Here is a 22,564-nt window from a genome sequence, read left to right as displayed (position 1 = left end):
AGACTGGTGATTGGGAGCGGCGCCGAGACCACATAACACCGGTCCTGGGAGATCTACATTGGCTCCTGTTGCATTGGCCCAATGCAACACTCCCAGTACGTTTCCGAGCACAATTCAAAGTGTTGGTGCTGACATTTAAAGCCCTCAACGGCCTCGGTCCTGTATACCTGAAGGAACATCTCCACCTCCATCATTTAGCCTGGACACTGAGGTCCAGTGCCGAGAGCCTTCTGGCAGTTCCCTTTCTGCGAGAGGTAAGGTTACAGGGAACCAGGCAGAGGGCTTTGGGAGCCGCCCAGAGTGGCTTGATAAAAATAATTTATTATTATTATTAATATATATTATACAAATATGCTGGATAAACAGCAATAAAGGACACTTGCTATCCCTTCAGTTATGCACTATACATATGCATGTGTAAATACCACACACACACTCTCTCACACATACAGTATATCCCTGTTATCCTCCAATGAAGGAATCAAAATATATTTAAAACTCTGTTGTTTTTTGTTTTTATTATGTATTTTGATCTTGTGGTTTTATGTGGTAACCGCCCATATAAATAACCGGGTTATTTGTTTTTATTATGTATTTTGATCTTGTGCTTTTATGTGGTAACCGCCCATAAAAATAATTGGGGTTTTTTTCATTATGTATATCATTACGTGTTTTTTTTCATCTAGTCATTTTTATGTGGCAACCGCCCCGAGTCCTGTGGCGGTATACAAATGTGGAGGGGGGAACACCCCAAAACGCAAAATATCCCCTCACACAAACGGTGCGCGACGATTTGACACGCCATACCGCGGGCCGCATCGTCCCTGCCCCCGTACCTCATTCCCTCACATCTTCCCCTCCACGACTCCATCCCCTCCTTATCCTCCCCTCACGTAGCTACTAGGTAAGTCGGGGGAGGTTGTTCGCGCCTTGCCAACCTCCTCACAAAATGGCGGCGCCGGGCCACCGGCTACTCCCCTTTCCTTCCCGCCAAAACGCACGCACGTACTCACTCCCCCCCCCACGCCCGTTTACACCCTCCCCGCGCAGAACGAGCGAAGCGCCGCGTTATTGTCGCCCTCCCTCCTCCCCCTCCCCTTCCAGCCTCGAGCCCGTTCGGGCGCCAGGCGCGCGTGGGCGGGCCCCTAGTCGGCGGCTGGGCGTGGCTGGCGCGTGCAGAAGAAGAGGAGGAGGAGGAGGGGGAGGGGACTAAATAAATAAATAGCGAGGGAGGGAGGGGGAGGAGAGCGGGGCGCGCGACGACGGGTAAAGCAGCGGCCCGCTTCTCCCTGCTCGCGTGCGCGCCCGCGTCCTCCTCTCTCTATCTCTCCCCTTCCTCAGAGAAGGCTCCTTTCTTCTCTCCCTCAACCCCGTCAGGTGCAGGTTGCAACCGTCCCTCGCCCCAAGGCCGCTCCACCACCACCAGGCCCCATTCAAAGCCACGCAGTAGGGGGAAAAAGGAGCAAGGCTAAGGCTTCTTCTCCCCAACCCAACACGCCCCGCTTTTAAGTCCACCTCGCCCCACCAAGTGTGTCACAGGAGCAACAAAGAGAGCTTTTCCATCTGTGGTAAGGGGCTCTCCCTCCTCACAACGACTGAGGGGGGCTTGTGCAAATGCGCCCCCTACCTCCCCCTTTCCCGTATTCGCGCCCTGTGGCAGTTGCTCCCCTGTAGGCACAAAGGAGGCGGGGTGGGTTCGGTTGCAAATACTTATATGGGGGGTCGCTGCCTGCAACCCTCCCGTTTTGTTAGGGGGAAGGGGGCTGCTGGCGAAGGAGGCTCCCCACCCCACTTTTAACTGCTCAGAACTGTGGGGGCAGCCAGTTTCTAGGGCTTCCTGGGAAAGTTTCCCGTTGCTGTGTCCCCCCCCCCCCCGAGAGAAGAATATGGAGCCCTGGCACCGTTGGGAAAGAGAATCTTAATTCGGATCCTGCCCTTCGCCAGCGCTAAAAATACACAACAGCATTTCAAGTGCTACAGCAGGTTTTAGGGTTTTCTCTGCACTTGTTTTTTTTTTTTTTTTTTTTTTTAATGAAGGCTCCGGATGGGATGAAGAGGTTAAGGCTGCAATGCTTTTATATAGCCCCATTTATCCCGGGGTTAGTTACTGCTTTGGAGTAGTCGTGCAAAGGATTGCACTCTTAGGAAGGGAAACCTTGCGTTACGTTTCATTGCTTTTCAGTAGAATTTTGTGATGGAAGAGGAAAGCAGTGAAATGCAAGGGAACAGCTAAAGACCATGAGTGTCAGCTGGTGGAAAGGTTTCAGTTAAGCTGCCACTTAAGCAATCTAGTAAATATGTTTGCCTATGCTAAAACTTAAACATAGGTTCCCACTTTATATATTGAAGGAAGTGCAAAATAATGTATAGTTCAAGAAAAGCTGGTATGGAGAGGGGGGTAATCCATTTGTAATATTTGCAGCCTATGCCATTCCTTTGTTAAAAGTTAGCTTTCCTGGGTTTCTCTCATCAAAGGAAACCCAAACCAATAAAGTACTGCAAAACTTCCAAAAGATGCTGAAGCTTTGGAACTTTTTTGAGGGGAGCACTTCATAATTGTGCAACAGCTAACGAGAAGTAAATTTATTTGGTATTTGCACATGGTACATGAATGGGATAACGAATCCCGACCCACTTAAGTGTAGCTAGGAAATAAATAATCTTTTAATCATTATCATTTGAAAGCATGACCTAAAAATATCTGCATGATAAAATTCTGATGGTCATATTTGAATGTAGTTGTTATTCCCTACTGCTATGAGCAGGATTTTTAAAAAAATTCCTTATTTTTATCCTGTGAAATTAATATATCTCCCTAACACCTTTTTGCTTTTATAAGCTTGTACTACAAGCATCAGTGGTTTGCGTACCTTGGTCCCTTGCTCTGAAACGTTGGGTGCACTGATATGGATAGGTTGTAAATGGCATTATGTCTACAATGCCTGGATACAGAACATTATATATTCATAAAATTCCATTTAATAATATGCCCACACCCAGCAAACAATATTTCCCTTTTCTCTCTCAATCCCAAATTAAGAGAGTATTACTGCTCCTCAGTATTCCAGCAACAAATATTTTCTCCCAATGTGCAGTTAAAAATTGTGTACCCTTGTCTGTTAGATCTAGTGGGAAGAAAGATTTTAAATATATTTGTATACACACCCTGTCTTACAAAGAGAGGTTGAGTTAATTCTGTTGATAGAAAGGAGGAGCCTTAAATACTGAATGTCATTCTTACTGGATATGAATTTAAACTATTCTCTGCTCATTCTATCCTTAGAGCACATCTTTCCAAGAGTTCTCCCAAAATCTGCTATGGCCTAATAATACTGGACTTGGAGGATTTTGAATGGCAGCTGCTAATATCCAGTTATCATTGTGAAGACAAAAAGAAGTGCTGATGAACTTTTCTTAATCCGTGGTAAATAACACCTGTAAGCTATTTTTAAATAGAAGCATTTGCAAAATAGGAGTCTCCGTGCATAGCTTTGTATATGTAAACTGTTGTCCCTTTTTGCAAAATTTATCATGTTTACATTTCTGTTAAGCCCAGAGATAGTAGTCACATATTGTAGTGTTCTAAACATGTATGTAGATTAAAAAAAAAAAAGAATTCGCCACTTTTTATTTATATATGAGGATGTTTATGCCCACCTTTTAAGGCCTCTGCTTGCAATGCAGCAAGACAACACAATACATTAAAAAGAATAAAAATCCTGTAGAAACCTAGAATAATAAACAGTTGTGTATTCAAACAGCAAAACTGCAAAAAGAATCCAGAGAGCCACGTAAAATAACCTTTTTTCCTGGGTAGTGGTGGTAAGTTTTTAGCCATTGGTGGAACATAAATAATGAGGTACGCAATCTAATCTCTTGGGGCAGTGAGTTATTATGGACAGCTTCACATGTAACACTAAGCCAAAATAATACATTAAGCTTTTGAAAATGCTCATGGGGAATTTGTAGACCTATATTGCAGTACATCTATTATTTGTGGCAGTACATTCATCTTATACCTGTATGCGACCCTCATCCCAAACACTAAATTTCAGTAGAGATTTTTGTTATTAACCTATTTAAATTAAATTTGATCATTTGAGAAATAACCGTAGGAACCAAAATCCCTAGATACGCCATTCATTTCACAATATTTGTATACTGCTTGGTTGTAATAAGACCACAAACATCAGTTTGATCCATATGATCATGCTTGATTTAATCATGAGCTAACCCTCATTTGAAGATATGGAGACAACCCTTTTTATGGAGTGGGTAGAGTGTGGGATAATAGATCAGATGATAAGAATAGATGGCAAATTTTTACAGTGATTCTTCATTGAGGGTTAGATACTATACCAATGAGCATTAAATGGCAATTTTAATCTGTTTCATTATTTTAACTTTTGTATGTTTTAAAATAGGGTTGTAAATTTTTCTTGATATTATTATCTTAGCTTTTTGTAAACAACTTTTCAGTATTTTTTACAGTCAAGCGATGTATGCTTTTTAGGAAATAAATTTATAATATTAAATAATATTTTCAGTAACAGCACACTTTGGTGTCTATTTATGGTCCATCAACTTTGAGTGCTTTATCATCGCCTAAACTGCTGGATGGAATAATTGGTTGATTGCAAAATATAAAACCAGCTACCAGTTTGTATAAATGCATATATGGGATTTTTTTAATGCTTGATGTTTTACTGTGGTTTTATCATTTGTTTGAGCTCCAGTGTGGCTAGAACAACCCAGTCAGATGGGCAACATAGAAATAATAAATTACTATTATTTATTATTGCTATTGGAAGCTCGTAAAGTAGACGACCAGCAAGTTAGAGAAGAATGGAACAGGGAATTAAGAGTGTACCGTACTATACAACTAAACAATGGCAAATTGCTTTAGAATCTATACGGAATATTTCTTTAGGTGTAAAATTGGCACGAGTCCTGGTATTGCTCTGACTTGTGCATTCCTATGATTCTTCAAAACTGTTCAACACTTGTGACTCTGACTCAAAGCCCCTTGGCTCTTTCCCATTCCCATTTCGATCTTTTGTTTAGGGACCTTGACCCAAATTACAAACACAGAAGGTGATTGAATATGGAGCAGTACCACCTCAATGATGAAAGTTCACTCCACTCTGAGATGCAGTTTCATGAGTTTTCAGGGAATCAGGCTTTGGACTACAGTGATAATTTCGGCCACGATCGGTGTCCAGATATGAGAGACATGATTTATTCAGGATTGAACAACTTGGATGTGGACCCCAGCCTTTCAGCCACAAATATGAATAATGACTCCTTGGAGGACAATCTTGACACATCTTTGTACTCGGTGAAGGACTGTGATTCTTCTAAACTCCTTGATGATAGTGACCCAGACTCGCGGCCACTCTTGCATGGTGAGTAACCCCGGTTACAGTGGTAAATAGCCAACGTGGCAAAATGTGTAAGGCAGGAATGTGAAAACTGGCTTTCAGATGTTGGACTACAACTATCAGACTCAGCCAGGATGGCCACTGGTCGGAGGTTATGAGAACAGTTATCCAACCACATCTGGAGAGTCCCAGGTTCCCCATCTTTGCCTAAATACAGGCTTCCTCAGACTCGACCCTCCAGATGTTTTGAGACTACAGTTCCCATCCTCCCTGACCACTGTTCGTGCTAGCTAGGGATCATGGGAGTTGTAGGCCAAAAACATCTGGAGGGCTGAGTTTGAGGAAGCCTGCCTAAATAGAACCTGGAAAGCTTTCTGTTTTTTCATTCAGCTTCGGGGTTCCTTTTCTGGTCAAGGCACTCCTCTGAAATGGGAATGCGTAGTGATTGTTCCATTTCACACTTCAGTGCCATGTGTACACTGGTGTTTCTGCACAACAAGGATTATGAAGTATGAATGGGAGTTGCATGTCTTTAGATGTACAGTGGGCATGTGCTAGGCACCTGCAGCCCATGGCTTGTTTTGTGGAAGTTACGGATCCCAAAACATTTTGTAAGCAGTAATAAAGATAATAGGTGTGCAGGTTTGTAAGGAGAAATTTGCATTTATTGTCCCCTTTTTCTGGGGAGGGGACTTTTCGCATCCTCACGTGACTGTTCAGGCATCTCTTGACTTTTTAATGCAAACAGGTCTATGCAGTTGTTTAAAGTTTTGTTGACTAGCCTGTCATTTTCATTACTGTTCTGTATGCTTTTAATATTTTTTAATCATTTTATAATTGCTCTACACTGCTCTGATGTTTTATGATGTGAAGGAATATTAAATAAATGAATATATTAAGATATTAGGGTAATTTGCACTGGAAAAGCACATATGCTGTATTAGCCATTCAGATTTGATAGAACGCGATGTTGTCTTCACGAGTATTGCCTGTTTCTTTCAGTATGGCGATGTGGCGCTATTGCGTAATCACAGTGTGTGTAGACTTTGAGATTTTGAAATGAGGGCATTTTTCTTAAGGGTAGGGGAAAACAGCACTTTTGGCAAGGTAAAAATATACAAAATTGCCAGAAGCAATATAAATACCAGCCTAATTTTTCAGTGGAGCAACTGAGAAACAGAACTCATCTCTTGGATCACTTTCTTGGGATAATGACGTAGACTTAATTTTTCTGTAAAATGCCATGAGACATTTATTGCTCCTTGGAAAAAATAATAGATAAAGATGACTACACTACAATATGATAAGAATATGTTCCCCTTCTGTCTAGTTTCTTTTCAATTACATCCAGTATAAAGGAAATGCTCTCTGTGGAGTCTTTGCAGCGCCCACTCCAGCTGCAGCTGGGAAAAAAGCTACACTGAAGAAACATGGCAATTCTAACTGTTAGGACCGAACATCTTAGCTTCCTTTTAAATCAAAGAATTAATTTCCTGTTGAACCTTTGTAGCTTTTGATATTTCCCCCACAATTAAGTTTTCAGTTGAATTGGTTTACTCTAAAATCTGCAATGAAAATTTAAGACATGAAATTTTCAGGTCTAAGTTCACTGGGCAAAACAACAGCCACTGTGATCATTATTGGGATTAGGTGCTTCCATCATTTGAATCATTTAGTTGACAGCACAGCACTTCAGAAGATTATTTCTCCTTGGAATTATACCTGCATTAGATGAAGTTGGCTGAATTTTCCATGCTGCCAGGCTTGGGTTGAAATGCTTTTATTTAAGCTCCATCTTATATGCAATTAAATATACACATATCATACCATAGCTGTGTTGGTTGAAATCAGTTCTTAAAAGAGATCGGCAGTAATGGAGATATGTGAATGGAGAGTAGCTTAGATAATGGAACAAAATTGGCAGACAGTGCAATAGTGCTCTAGTAAGAACAATGAAATAATTTTGGTTGTCAGGAATGAGCTTTGTTGATCAGGTGCAGTAATGCTGAACAAGTGCAAGGCCTCCATTTTAGAGGAAGGGAATGCTACGCTACCTTCATAAATTTAACTTAATTAGCTGAATGAATTTCTTAACTACGCACTCAATTTAGTGCCAGAATCTTAAAAACAGATAAAATAGAACCTCAGAACTAATTAGCTGTGAAATCAGTGGGTCTGCTTCATGAGCAAGCAGTTTGGCAATAAGAGGTTAACTATATTAAAAAGTTCAGTACTGGTTTAAATAGTTACTAGAGAGGAGGAGGGTGCATGTTTCTAGAAGGCCAGAAGTTCCCACACCTGTTTGTTTGTGATATGTCTACTTTAGCAGTGCAGGAAGGCTGCTTGTATAAGAAGCAAAATAATACTTTAAAATTCAGCAGGATCTACCCATGTTCTCTTGAGTTGTATATGTACAGTACTTCATTTATGTGCAGTTTTTGTTCTTCATTCCACCCAGCAGCAAAATTGTATATCCTGTGTGTTTATACTAGAGATGTGGGTATTCTGGGTAATTTTCCAGCTCTCTGAATGGATTGGGGTGTTTAGGATATTTGACATACACTCACGCACAAAAGTATAGAATTAAGTGTTTGTGTGATGTGCTCTAAGACATTTGCTGCTGGTAGTACAGTTACTATTAAAAATGGGATGGGATGGCATCATGTAACTTGGGCTTGCTGTTTTTATACTGTACAGTGGTGCCCCGCTAGACGAAAATAATTCGTTCTGCGAATCTTTTCGTCTCGCAGTTTTTTCGTCTAGTGAAGCGGCAATGCAAACCGCGGTTTTCGCTAGACAAAAAAAAAAAAGAATTTTTTTTCCCTCTTGCGAGGCGGCCCCATAGACAATTTCGTCTTGCGGGGCAGCCTTCTGCTAGACGAATGCCTTCGTCTAGCGAGTTTTTCGTCTAGCGAGGCATTCGTCTAGCGGGGCACCACTGTATTTGCTTTGCTATGCACTCTTAACGTGCCCTGAGACTGCTGGGTGGATAGGATACAAAGCTTCATAAAATATGTGGGATAACCAGTATGGTTAAGTATAATTAAACTTTGGAAGGAACTTAGAAGGGAATATTTTAAAGGTCTAACAGCCTGTATTTCCTTGCTTTACTTTGCTTCATATTTTGTGGTTTTAAATCTCTTCTGTGGTTCCTCTCACCAAAGAGGAATTGCCCCAGACCTGGATCTTGGCATCCAGGGAATTCTCCTTTTATACCTATTCCCCCCCCCCCTTGTATTATGCTCATTTAACTTGACATTATGTTCATTTTATGAAATTTCCATACCAGTTGATCATAGTAAAACCTCTAAGCAGTTCAATATTGCTAGATCATCACTGGAAGAACGTTATTGCATTGGGGAAGGAAATTTAAACAACAACAGTTTATCACCATCATTATAAACATTGCTTTTTTTTTTTTAACAAGAAGACTTTTTAAACATTGGTGGTTTAAAAAAGCTTTAGCATCTTGTGTAGTTGGTTTAATAATAGGGGTGTTTTGCTGCCAGGAACGTTCACCAGTAACTGAGGGAGCTACACGTGTGAAGTCCCCAGAAATAATTTGGGGAGGGGAGGTTCTTCAGAACCTCTGTTATTTATGCCCCCCCCCAATGTCCCCTTGATTTTGTTCTCACCTTGAAAATGCAAGGAGCCATACTTGGCATTTATATAGCATTTTTCGTGAGTGTCGTGTTCATTGTCTCACTATTTTTTTTAAAGCAACCTTATAAGGTAGGTCAGTATTATTATCCCATAGTGCAGATGGCGTAAAATGTGGAGATTGAGCGATACCCGGTTTGTCAAATGCTGCCTAGTGAGTTTGTGACCATGAGATTTGAACCAGATACTTAATTGCTCACACTGTCATTGACTGTACAAAGCTAGATGCTATGAACTAAAAGTTGTCTTTGCTCATAGAATTGGGACTTCCTGCCCCTTCAGCACCGAAAGAAGTGGAGCAAGGAGGCAGATCCAGTTCTGGCAGTGGAAGGAGAGGAAAGCACCAGCAAAACTCCCCTCAAGCCCCTTTCCTGGATTGCAGCCTCTGTGGAAAGGTTTTCAGTAGCACCAGCTCTCTCAGCAAACACTACGTGACTCACAGCCAGGAACGGAAACATGTCTGTAAGATCTGCAGCAAAGCATTTAAGCGCCAGGACCACCTGTATGTATCTGTTTGCCAGTAAAACTGATTTAAATGTATAGAAAGTTTCTGCTACTGTAGAAATTTGGCTTGAACTAGTTTGGCTAGGGCCTGGTACAAATGCACATGGACCTAGTATTCCTTAGTAATGCAAGACATAATCTGCCTCCACTTAAGAAAATGGTGAAACTACCCAGGGAGTTGCTTTGGATCTACTGTGTGAGCAGACAGCATAGTAAAACAGTGAGGTTTTCAAGTTCCATCATTCAGGCAGGATTCCAGTGATGGAAGAGGCTCCTAGTATTGAGGAGAGAGAATCTTTCTAATTTACACTGTGATGCATGAAATAATTTGACCCTCAGAAAACCAGAGCAGTTGGGTGTGAGCACTTACTTGGTGGGATGTGGTTGCAGCGATACCACGGGAAAAGTATCTTAAGCAAAAAGAAGTGGAATTGTGTGAGAGATATTTGAGCCCCCCTTTCCCTTTGAGCACAGGACAAAAGTATGCCTCCCTTTACATTAACCACAGTCCTATGCTCCAGAGCAGAGGAATTGTAATAGAAATTTGTGTGAAAACTAGAGACTTGTAGCCAGAGATCTGTGGCTAGTTCTCACTGATATGGTAAACGTGCACCCTGGACTGTTAGCATTTCAGACTGGACATGGCAGCTTTTATGATGGAATATTTCTCAGTACAGTACCAGAAAACTGCAGTTAGAAATATAGAATATCAAGGAGAAGGCTAGGCTAGAATCCTTTCCTCTGACATCTAGTTTTATATATGGAAGGTGGTGTGTGCATGTGTGTGTATGTAGGAGCACTCCGTCATGTGAGCCGCCGTCTGCAGTCTGAAGTGATAGTGTTGGGAGTTCAGCTATAGGAATCAAAACTAGTTAAAGATTATTACTTTCTGGCAAAGTTCTAGTGTGACTAGGAAGTCCTTATAGCCTTTCCTAGTAAAGACAGCCAAATAGACCACCTGGGTGGGTGGAGATAGGAGCCTTTACTGCTTAGGGAAATGCTATAACTTACAGCTCTGGTGACACCATCCAGGGTAACTGTGCACAGAGTCATGGGTAGCCATGGCAGCTCCTGACGCACAGCCCAAATAAAGGTTTATCGCCTCTTTAGCTATTCTGGATTTCCAATCCATATGTCAGGTTCAGCCTCCCTTGCTTCTGCAGCTCTTGGTCATATACACCTCTGTTTGCTCACTCTCTTTCTCTCACCCGCTTTCTTTTGTACCCCTCTCTTTCCTAACTGCATACCTAGGTCCATGCTTCTTCAAACTGTTGTTTCCATGAGATGCTGTCTGCTCTGCCCTTCTCAAGGAGCAGAGCAGCTCAGCCAGTGGTGGCCAGAGAGGTGCTCCTAACTGCCGAGTCCATCTCTGATAGGAAAAGCAGCTGAAGTAATTACTAGCAGAGTCTTTACCACCACCACTGAAAATCATTCAGTGTAGTGGTTCCCATTTTTTCCTTGACAGATCACTTGGAAATTACTGGTCGTCTTGGTGGACCCATTTAATGATTTTTCTGCCTGTTGTAAAAAAAAAAAAATGTAATGCACTGTGTTAGATACTGTGTGATTTTTAACTGTATTTTTATTGCTTGTGTTATTTCATATATTGTATTTTATAGTACAGGCAACTCCCCATTTGCGCAGGGGGTGCGTTTTGGGTCATCACAAATGTCGACAGGATGCATGTAAGCCCGCCCCACCCTGCCCCCTTCCAGGGCCGAAAAGGGCGTGCCCATCAGCGGTCACATGTGCCTCGAACACAAGCAAAATGGGAGTTGCCTGTATTGTAATTTGCATTTCATAGAATTCAGATTTTAACACAATATAAAAAACAAAATTACTAACAAATATACAGTTAAAATTTAATATGGATGTTTATTGCGGGTATGCCACTGACCACCTGAATGAAGCTCAGTTTGGTGTAGTGGTTAAGAGCGGCAGACTCGTAATCTGGGGAACCGGGTTCGTGTCTGCACTCCTCCACATGCAGCTGCTGGGTGACCTTGGGCTAGTCACACTTCTTTGAAGTCTCTCAGCCCCACTCACCTCACAGAGTGTTTGTTGTGGGGGAGGAAGGGAAAGGAGAATGTTAGCCGCTTTGAGACTCCTTCGGGTAGTGAAAAGCGGGATATCAAATCCAAACTCTTCTTCTTCTTCATGCACCACTGGTAGTCCATTAACCACAGTTTGCGAACCCCTGCTTTACCCTAATATAACAATATAGTTGATAAAAGTGAGGATTTAATTTGCCTTACTTTGCCAAACCTTTATTAGGCGTTACAAATATAGGCCATCATAAAACATCCATATATAAAAATTTAACATATATACAAATAAACAGCCAAGTAAAAATATGTAATAACGAGGATTTTCATTGGGGTTTCTTCCCACTAAATAGTGCCATTCACCATTCTAAGAGATACCCTTGATGAAAACTCAACCACCCTTGCAGTTACCTGCAGGTTAATGTCAGATATTTTCATTGTGCTGCGCCGTTAGACCAGTGTTTTTCAACCTTTTTTGGGCAAAGGCACACTTGTTTCATGAAAAAAATCATGAGGCACACCACCATTAGAAAATGTTAAAAAAATTAACTCTGTGCCTATATTGACTATATATAAAGTAATTCTCTTGAATTTTTCAATTTTTCCCACGGCACACCAGGCAGCATCTCGCGGCACACTAGTGTGCTGCGGAACAGTGGTTGAAAAACACTGCGCTAGACTACCCAGAAAAGGGGATAGCACGCGTTTGTGTAGCTGGTTGTACAATGGACAGTAGAAAAGAATATGTTCTGTGTCGGGCACATTCAAAAACACCCGCAATGTCTATTGTTTCTGGGGATGTTTAAATATCTGCCCTTGACAAAAGCTGAGGGGAAAATGTTTAATTTGACAATATGGGAAGTCATTTTAGTGGTTGATTGTGATAATAAGATTAGCTTACACTTCTATGTTCTGATCTTGTTAAAAAAAATATTTTTTTTTAACCTTTAATCTCAGGAGTGGCCACATGCTGACACACCAAAAAACGAAGCCGTTTATTTGCATAGAGCAAGGTTGCAATAAGAGTTACTCAGACCATCGGTCGCTGCGCCGGCATTATGAAATGCACCATGGTTTGAGGTTGTTAAAGGATGAAGAAGCTTGTGAGGCCTCCCCACCCCTCCACGATTCACGTGTCCAGGTGGGATCTAGTGGCATGAGAACTGCAGAGAGGCTGGCTGTTCACCCTGAATCCCAGGCCCCTAATAATTCCCTCCTGCCCCACAGAGACCTATTGAGGTGTCTTGTAAGTAGCTTAGTCAGCCAGAAGCTCCCATCTGCTTCTTCAACCTCTGTGGGACAGCCCGAGTCTGATTCTAGGGGATCCCAGCAGCCTTGCGCCTCTGTCTGCGGTCAGATTTCTTGTGTGCCAACAAGTACTGCAGTGCTCACAGAAGCCACCGGCGATAAAGTGACGAAGGAGCTTTACCCTTGTCAAAAGAACGCCACCTCTTCCAGTGTGTACACCATCATAAACCCTGGGAGTTTATCTGTACTTGGACCAGCAGAAAGCAGGCAGCCACATTCAGAACCTCAGTTTCCATTAGAAACCACAGCCCTGGAGTATTGGTCGAACAGTGGTGTGCCTCGTTTTCCGTTATTCAGAGGCCAGAAAATTCCTGCCACCTCTCACCAGTCAAGTAGCAACTTCCAGTGGATCAGAAATGTGCCACCAACCTGCACCCAAAGCAAAGGAAATGGTGTTTATCTTGCTCAGATGCCACCTGCTGCAGGTCAGGATGCTTCACAAGGCCTCGTGGGATCCTCCCATGCTTTTGACTCTCTGGCGCAGAACTTTGAGCGCCCAGATGTTTTATCATTCACTCCAGCCCTCTTAAAGTCACAGGGGGAGATCCCTGCAGAGCCGAATCTCAGTGGCTTTGAAGAGTCTTTCAGGCCAGCAACAAGGCTTCCAGATCCTCTGAAGCATGGTGTGCTGCAGAAGGGTGAGGCCACACCGCTCTTCAGGCAGCTCTTGATGAAATCCCAGGAATCCTCTGTGATTCAGGATCAGCCTCAAGTCCAGGGTCGCCTGTTCCAAAGGATCACCAAATCTCAGCACATTGTGTCCCACGCACAGCTGTTGGCTCCGTTGCAACTGGCAGCTGCAGAGACTGAGCAGGTGGTAGCGAAACCACTTCAGAGTGCGTTTCCGCAGCAAGCAGGTTTGGTTCATCCAGTTCCCGAGCCCGCTGAAAGCGAAGGGTCCCCCTTGCGCGTAAAAAAGGCCTTGTCCCAGTTTCAGAAGGACTTCTCGTTGGGCAGTGAGAAAGAAGGGCAACAGCCAGCTTCTCCTCCACAGTCCTTTCAGCTACTTGCTGTGCCTTCTGCAAGCACAGGCAGCGTTTCTCATCCCAAGCACACCAGGACCTTGAAAGGATGCCTGGAGCTCAAAGACTTCTCTAGCCCTAGCCAGTCTGTAACGTACGAAAACACCCCAGGAAACCACACATACGGGAAACCGAGGCAGCTGGAGAATGGCTCTCCCGTATTGAGAAAGAAGAGTAAGGCTTGCGTCAAAGAACCAGGTTGCAAAGGGCATTCTCGCAGTGGCAGACCTCGCCGGAAAGAGAAGCTGAAGTTTGACACGACTCCCATAGCTTCTCCCAGTCAAGTGGCCATGGCTTCCTTTTCTTTGCCTAGCACCTCATTTGATAGTGGGGCCAGAGTGAAACCAAAGCTAACCATTTTCAACAGGATCCAGGCATGTTCAAACCATAACATGTTCATGTTTTATTTCTTTTTAAGTGTTTACAGTATTGGTGGGGTCAGGGTGGGGGAAGATAGCACCTTTCTCTAAAGTTCATGTCAAGGCAGCTGTTAGTGTGCCTATAGCCGTGTTTCCCAAATTTGAGTCTCCAGCTGTTTTTGGAATACAACTCCCATCGTCCCTAGCTAGCAGGACAGGGATGATGGGAATTGTAGTCCAAAAACAGCTGCAGACCCAAGTTTGGGAAATACTGGTCTCTAGCTTCTGGGAACTTGGAGGGAACTTAACAGAACTCTTCAGATAGTGTGAGCTGTTAGCCAGTAACTGATTTTATTTATTTTAGCAGAAACCATTGTTGGAATTAAGCAAGGTCTAATAGGCTTTGCTCACAGAGTGAACCCTGTAAAAGTGCCAAGGCACTGGCAAAGAGGCCTTTGATCCTCTTTTCTCCAGTATGAGTGACAAGCAGAAGCAGACTTGTCCCTGTATATGTCTCAGCTGCTCATTCCCACTGGCCTTAAGTTGATGTGTGCATGGGAGTGAGTTGGTGAGTACATAAGTGGAAAATTCTGCCAAAGCTGCTGTTCTTCCTGGCAAGAAGTGGGTTAAACAGCCCTTTTCCTATGGCCAGTTTGGGAGGAGATGGCTGAGGTTAGGAAAAAGTGATGCCTCTGGGCACTGTTGGGCTTTCAGACTGCTAGCTCCCCATGTCTGTGTTACCCCTTTCCTCCCCAGCTACGATATCTGAAAATTGCCCACTCTCCCTGCATGACATGTTAGCAAGAGGAAGAAGTTCTCATTGAGGCTGGTGTGATCATCCTCCCTCCCCCACTGTTAATTGTAGTGCAGTGGGGCTATTTTCAAAGAGATCCTGGCTCCAAAGAGAGGGGTAAAACCTCCCTATGTACTTTGGTTCGGATCAAAATGAGGGGTGGGGGATGCTAACAAATTTTAAAACCCTGATGCAATTTGCAGTGGTGCATTTTGTGCAACATGTAGTTAGGCCCTTAGTAAAGAAGAGGAGAGAAAAAAGTAGACAAGAAAGGTTTATGTTTCCAGAAGCCTGAGGACATCTGGGTAATGTAAGAACTCTCTATGATCTGGAGATGTTTTATCTTTAAAAATAAATAAATGTATTTAACTTTTTTTAACACAGGGTGGAAATATCTACAGCTTTACTAATGCAGCGAGGGAAGAACAATTTCCCTTTGGTTGGTAAGTAGGGCATGGTGATGTTGGAGAAATTTCAAAGGGGTTCCTAGATAGGCAGTATCCCTCCCAGAAGCCCAAAAGAAGGGGATACAGGCTAAAAGTAAAAAGAGACCTTGATTGAAGTTATAATGCGCATAGGGACAGCCTCAAAAATAAGGAGGCTGAAAAGAACCACATCCAAAGTAATGTTTCTTATACACTTGCAGATTACACACATGATTTCTATTCACTACTAAAAGGATCACAGCAGTCTTAGTAGTTGCAACTCAGTGTCGTCATCCTGAACCAATCAAAATCTTTTAGCTTGTCAGATCTGCCCTCATCATAGTATCATGTGGTTGTTGTTGTCGTTCAGTCGTGTCCGACTCTTCGTGACCCCATGGACCAGAGCACGCCAGGCACGCCTATCCTTCACTGCCTCTCACAGTTTGGCCAAACTCATGTTAGTAACTTCGAGAACACTGTCCAACCATCTCATCCTCTGTCTTTATCCTACTTTGACTACTTTTCCTATTCATTAAATGTATCCCAAGATCCTCTTTCATCTATCTACAAAACAATTCAATATTAATCACAATTGCCATGCCTAGCTGGTTCTCTTTAAATGCATGCAGTGGCGGCCATGCATTCTAACAGTTTGTTCTTTTCAGTGTTCTGGAACAAACATTTGCTACATACAGTACCAGAGACCAGAGTTCAAATCCCCACTCAGGGCTTTTCCACATTTCCGCTTGTCTCATGCCTAGGAAGAATGGGTCCAAGACATTTTCCATTTGGCCCTCTGCTTTCTCTAGGAAAACCCACTCTTTACTGCTGAATCAGAACAAACGTCAGTCCGCAGAAAACCCGATTGACGTTTGCTCCTGTTCAGCAATAAAGAGTGGGTTGCTCTGGGGGGAAGCAGCAGTACAAGCGGAAGTTTGGATGAGCCCTTAGTCATGAATCTCATAGGGTGAGTTGCAGTTTCTCAGCCTGACCTACATCATAGGGTTGTGAGGATAAAATGAGGCGGTGGAGAACTCTGTACGTCACCTTGAGCTTCTTCGAGGAAAGCTGAGTGAAAAATGGAAAAAATAAACTTGACATAGAGGAGTATCCAGAAATGGGTTTGATTTTGGGAAAGCGAATTGGGGAAGCTTATGCTGTATAAAGGTAACATTTACATTCTGTGCCCTGCACGCTTTTCCCTCTGCACCTGCTTACCACAGGACTGGCCTTTTGATTGGTTTTTCACGAGGGAACATGGCCCTCAGGGTGAAAAAGCCCCCCCCCCCTTGACCTAGAGGCGAGCTGAAAGTCATTAAATCAGCCTTTGCCAACCTGGCTACCTCTGGAGGTTTTGGAGGTTGTCCAAAACATATGGAGGGCACCAGGTTGGCAAATTTCACATTAACCAAACACTTCCTCGGAGGGATGTTTCAAAGTCAGTTTGTGATAATGTCCCAAGGCTCTGGTGGTTCAAAGAAAGTAAGTGCAAAATTTGGCTGGGCTGCTGTAAGTCCCTAAGCAGCTCTCTGGATTCCAGCCATTATCTCTGCGGTGGCACTAGAAATTGTTACTTATGTATGATATCCCAGTGGAATTTACTTCACTAGTTAGCACAGTTTGCTGCTAAATGAACTGTAGAAACACTTTTTCCAGAAACACATAAAACAGGTTCTGAAGCAGGAAATGTAAATATGAATGTAATTCAGTTATGGGGGTAAATTACAATCTGGAAATTCAGGCTTCATAATATTACGTTTTTTCATCCCTTTTTGCTTCAATTTCTGCCATCAGTAGTAAGACTGGGGGAGATCCTGGGGACAGGAGTGAGCATGGAAATGGCTTTGTTTGTACAACCTGCAGTCAGCTGTTTTATACGGAGAGAGGCCTGAACAGCCATATGTGTTTCTATAGTGAACAATGGCCGTCTCCAGGGAAGGAAAAACAACAGGTAAAAGAGAAATTGAACTCTGGTAAATGAATATTTGTCACTACTAATATTAGTCACTTATAAAACAAGCACAGGTTTAATACTGTGGATGAATTGTTTGAATTCTTGGCAGCAGCCATAAAGCTCATGAGGTGGCATTGGGAAATTTCTCATCTTTCAGCCTAACCCATTTTACAAGGGGCCATTGTAGATGTAATCCTAGCTTACTAGTAGCTGTGCAGGGAGGAATAGCATAGCTGTATGACTAGGAGATCGTTGCACATTGCATCTTCAACCCCCCCCCCCCCAATTTTTAATGGCTTTTCTTTTTTCAAAAATTACAAACAACCAATGACAGGGGTTTCAAGTTAATAAATAGTGCACCCCTGGCTTTACTGCGGCTAAGGGACATAGTGGACCACTTTGCATGTTGAAATGTTGACTTAATAAGCCAGAATACTCGTGACCTTTATGTGTGCTCATGCACACACACCCATTTTTTATTTTTTATTTTTGCGACTGGGAAAGCAAACCATGAAGCTGCAGCTATCCACAGCTCCCTAACAAGGTGTGAACTGGAAACTCTGGAGTTAACAGGTTATGTGTAGGTGCGCAGAGACTGTTCATATGCTGACTTACTAAGCTTAGATTTAATGGCCATTGGCACCAACTTTAACTGTGATAACCAATAAGGTTTTTGTTTCATTAGGATTAGAAATCATGGTTTAATGTAGGTCTGGGCTGATAAATGAGAATGTTCCCACAACCACAGAGGTTGTTGTGATATGATAGACGGTCCAGTTGGCAGCATCTAGGTGCATTTGAATTCCTTTCCCACCTACAAATACATGCTTTTTGTTCATTAAACCAGCTGTATATATACGCAGTGGTCTTCTGCTCTCTTGTGTTGATGTTATTTGGTTTCTGGTTTTCCTTTTTCCATTCGGTAATAAGATAATTCTCAGCTCCACTTTGGAGTTTGTGTGTCTTGACAGATGTCCTGAAGGGATGCAAAGTGTCTCTGCATACACATCTACGCCCCTGATCCTTGGAATATATAGGCCTTGCATCGTCTGCCCATCATAACTTTGCATTTATTTAGAAAATGTGTACCCCACCTTTCCACCTATGGGTGTCCAGGGTGCTTAACAATATACCATATATACTCGAGTATAAGCCGAGTTTTTCAGCACATTTTTTGTGCTGAAAAAGCCGCCCTCGGCTTGTACTCGAGTGGGGCGGGGGGAGGAACAGCCTGTTTCAGGCCGCTGATCCCACCGCCGCCGCCTGCCTCTCGCAAGGGTAGGGATTGGAGTGCGGTTGAGAGGGGTGCTGCGGAGGCAGAGAAGCAGCGGCAGAAGTTGCCCTTTCCACCTTCCGTGCTTTCCTCACTGCTGCTGCTGCTGCTGTGCAGCTGGGTGAGCCGAGAGAGAGAGAGAGAGAGAGAGAGAGAGAGAGAGAGAGAGAGAGGGGCTGCTTCCTGCTCATCAGCTGATTGCAAGAGATAGGAGGGAGATAAGGGGCTAGCAATAAAGGAGGCTGCCTGGGCGGGGCAAGGGGAGGTAAAAGCACATGAATCCTCAGGACTTTTGCATTGGGTCACCCCAAATTCTCCATCAGATCACATAGCATGTCCATGGCTACAGCCTGCACCAAAAAGTCACGCATCCACTGTTTCATGGGACCGCAATGGTGCAAAAACGTATATTAATTTGTCTAATCTCATTTCGGGCTGCTCCTTCCTCCTCCTCCGCCTTTGCCGCTGTTGGCATTTCCCCACCCTCGGCTTATACTCGAGTCAATAGGTTTCCCCAGTTTTTTTGTGGTGAAATTAGGTGCCTCGGCTTATATTCGGGTCAGCTTATACTCGAGTATAGGTAAATGGAAAAAGGCAATCTGTAACATTAATAATGATGGGGATTTTGCTAGTCGTGATAATAATGCTGACTTACCTTAAAGGGCAGTTATAAGGATTACCAAAATAATGTATGTGTACTGTTTTGAATGCTGAAAAGCACTACATAAATGCTAGCAACCATTCTTGTTAATACACAGCACAATTCTGTGCGTGTTTACTCAGGAAAGTGTGCATAGGATTGTATCATTTTAGTGCAATCCTGTACATGTCTGCTCAGAAAAGAAGTAAGTCTCCCTGACTTTCATAGGATATCACTACCTAGCAATAGGTAAAGGTTTGCAACTTTAGAAGCTTAAAAAAGGAATGGATATATATATATATATATCTCATTAGGTACTCTTGTTTCTATATCATTTTTTTAAAAAAAACAAACAAACTTGAAAGTTGTTAGTGTCTGCTGCAAGGGCTTTCAAAAGGGTAGAAGCTGAAATAAAACAAAACCAAAAGCTAGCCGCACTATTATGTTCTGTATACTTGTTGCTAGAATGCACATTTGTTTTTATATTTCCTTTCCCTTAAGGCATATGAGGCAGAGCATTTACAACCTCAGAAATTGTCCTTCAAGGCATCAGGGGATGGAGATACTCCTCCTGAAACCAAAAGGCCTTCGGAAGATGTAGCAGTAGCACCTCTTGTAATCCCTGTTTCGGTACCTGTAACGGCTGCAAACCTTCAGCAAGAGAGCAAAGTGGGTGGTGATTTGCAGTGTTAACTTCAGATCAATACAGAGAAGACAATGCCAATTGTTTGGGATCTTAACTAATAGAGAGTTCCGGTGGGGTTTCATACTTAGCCCAGCAGTTTGTGCAAAGATCCACCCTATGCAGGGTGACAGGAAAGGGATCTGCACTGCTGGAAACCTAGAACAAGAAATTTAAAATAATTTTTATTTCATAACTAGCCAAAGTAATTTAAAATGTTTTTCAGTGTTTGCGATGGACATTTGGACTTCATTGACTCTTCAGGGCAGGGATGGGGAATCTGTTGCCCTCCAGATGCTGTTGGATTATAGCTCACATCATCCTTGACAGTTGGTGGCTGGGGCTCATGGGAGCTGGAGTCCACTAGAACTTGAAGGCACCAGGTTCCTGCACCCCTCCCTGCAGAGCTCCATAGTTTTAGATAGCAGGCATCTTTCTTTGAGCATATATTAAACCATCTTAATAGCCATTTCCTTCTAATACTTATTTTGTTTATATTCCATATTTCTTCCATGAGGAAACTCAAAAGACAGCACCAGTAGTGTTTCTAGGCATTTCTTCACTCGGTCATGGTACCCATGCACCTTTAGACCATAGCTCTGGAACCATTTATATAGTGCTTTTAGAGTGTTTAAAGCTCTTTACTAACGTTACTTTGTTTAAAAAAAAAACAAAGTTATGGCACCATAAAGACGTCACTCATTTATTAAGGCATATGCTTTCATGGATCGTAGTCCCATTTCATCAGATGCATGAAGTGTTTCATATACACATGGCTTGAGGGGAGAATTAGAAACAGCGAGGCCACAATGAAATGAAATGCAGAAACGTACAGAGAATATTACATGATGAACAGTGGCCATTCACAAAAAATGCTGTTGATAATGCATACATCCTGGCATTAAAAAACGTTGCAATAAAAAAAGAGATACTTTGCCCCAATTTTGAACTCTGGATAATACTCTGTGCATCTGCTGAAGTAGACAGTAGTTCACAAAAGTGTGTGGAATAATACATAGTCTTTAAGGTGCCACAAGACTTGGTTGTTTCTACCTCGTAACTGGAAAGTACCTTGGTATAAGCCCTTAAAGCCACCTGCAAGGCAGGTCAGTATTATTAACTATCCCTGTATTTGCAGATTTTAGGTGTTGGGGTTGAGGCTGAAAGAGTGTGACTTGCCCAAAACAGAGTTGCCAGCAACATGCTGATTTATAGTTCAATCTCTTTGCTCCTATAACCACACCAGGGCTCTGAAAATTGAGATTCCCTCCTAATGCTCCATTATCAGTATTAGTCCTGTAATTGGCAGCAATTACATAATAGGTAGGGGAAAGAAATGGTTGCTGTGTGGCTGTTCGAGAAAATGTACTTGAAAGTTTGCCCGGCAACAGTTGAGGCTGAAAATGCTGCCATTTGGCCAACATGATTGTGACATCACTGTTCCCTCAGCGATTACTTATTCATCCCGAGCTGCGTTCTCGCGTCTTGAATCCTGGCAGACCCCAAAATCTTGTCAGGCACTCCTCCATTGTCTCCCGAGGCCGGCAGATGCGAACTGTCAACTGTGTGTGCCACTAGAGCATGGTCTACCTCTTCCTCTGCTTCCAGCCCAACTGGAAGGAAAGGAAGAAGGTGGAGAAGCGTGGGGGTGGGAAAGGAAGAGGAGAGGAAGTCAGGCAGCTTACCTAGCTGCGCACAGATGGGAGGTCATCTCCAGACAACTGCAACCTGTCCCCACATACCTTGGCCTTAATGAGCAAGGATTCCAAGGCAGATGATGCCTCCTATACAAAAGTGGGAGAGAGGGAGAAATTATTATCTGCGGCCATGGGAGTCCGCCTCGTACAGAGTCAGGCCATTGGGCCATCTGGCAGGGTTTCAGACCTAGAACATTCCGAGCTCTACCTGGAAATGCCAGGGATTGAATTTGGGACTTTTAATGTACACTGCAACACAGAAATGGCCCTCCTCCAAAATTCAAGCACCACCCAAGTCTGTTTCTTGCCTCTTTTGTGCCTAACTGAAGCACCCTAGGATGAACATCACCCCCCCCCATCTATGTCGGGTTTGAGCCAGCAAGTAAAATGAGCTTCAGTTCACTTACCACCACCCTCCACCCCACCGTTCAGAAACAACACTCCTGATCCCCTCTCTAGCTGCAACAAGAGACCATTAAGACCCCAAAGACATCAGACTGCACACATTAAATGGTCTCTCGGATTTGCTGTCCAGTTCACCAACAACCCAAGAAGTCCTGATGAATGGAGGTAGGGGAAGAAGGTGGTTTCTTTTATTTGCTCTCTCACATAGGTACACTCAAAAGGATGAGCCCCTCATCTTCCATCCATGTAAAGACAGCACTTTCCTAGGCCTGACAAGATTTTGGGACTTGCCATTATCACCTGGAATGAGGATGAAAACCCAGCTCACTAGCTAAAGACTCGTAATCAGTAACTGGAGGAGCAACAGTGATGTCATAATCCTTATTATCCGCCAACAAGGGTGCATTTTCAGGCTC

General features: G+C 43.1%; 1 protein-coding gene across 5 annotated transcripts in view; it reads left to right on the top strand.

The window, feature by feature from the left end:
• Nucleotides 1–1,528: 1,528 nt before the first annotated feature.
• The window catches only part of ZNF541 (zinc finger protein 541), a 36,152-nt gene continuing 15,116 nt past the window's right edge, over nucleotides 1,529–22,564 (top strand). For 3 of the 5 annotated variants that reach the window (XM_033158496.1, XM_033158501.1, XM_033158500.1), the window contains exons 1-8: nucleotides 1,529–1,568; nucleotides 3,284–3,424; nucleotides 5,065–5,405; nucleotides 9,300–9,543; nucleotides 12,548–14,294; nucleotides 15,457–15,515; nucleotides 17,292–17,448; nucleotides 19,866–20,033. In XM_033158496.1, coding sequence (XP_033014387.1) covers nucleotides 5,105–5,405; nucleotides 9,300–9,543; nucleotides 12,548–14,294; nucleotides 15,457–15,515; nucleotides 17,292–17,448; nucleotides 19,866–20,033 — 2,676 coding nt within the window. In that variant the 5' untranslated portion in view covers nucleotides 1,529–1,568; nucleotides 3,284–3,424; nucleotides 5,065–5,104. Of the gene's footprint in view, nucleotides 1,569–3,283; nucleotides 3,425–5,064; nucleotides 5,406–9,299; nucleotides 9,544–12,547; nucleotides 14,295–15,456; nucleotides 15,516–17,291; nucleotides 17,449–19,865; nucleotides 20,034–22,564 lie in introns of those variants that run through there. The other 2 variants (XM_033158497.1, XM_033158499.1) reach the window with 2 other exon arrangements.

The sequence above is a fragment of the Lacerta agilis genome, chromosome 8 (genome assembly GCF_009819535.1).
Source record: "Lacerta agilis isolate rLacAgi1 chromosome 8, rLacAgi1.pri, whole genome shotgun sequence".
NCBI classification, from domain to species: Eukaryota; Metazoa; Chordata; class Lepidosauria; order Squamata; family Lacertidae; genus Lacerta; species Lacerta agilis.
Note: the sequence above shows the minus strand (reverse complement) of the source record. Positions and strands in the feature narration are given on the sequence as shown.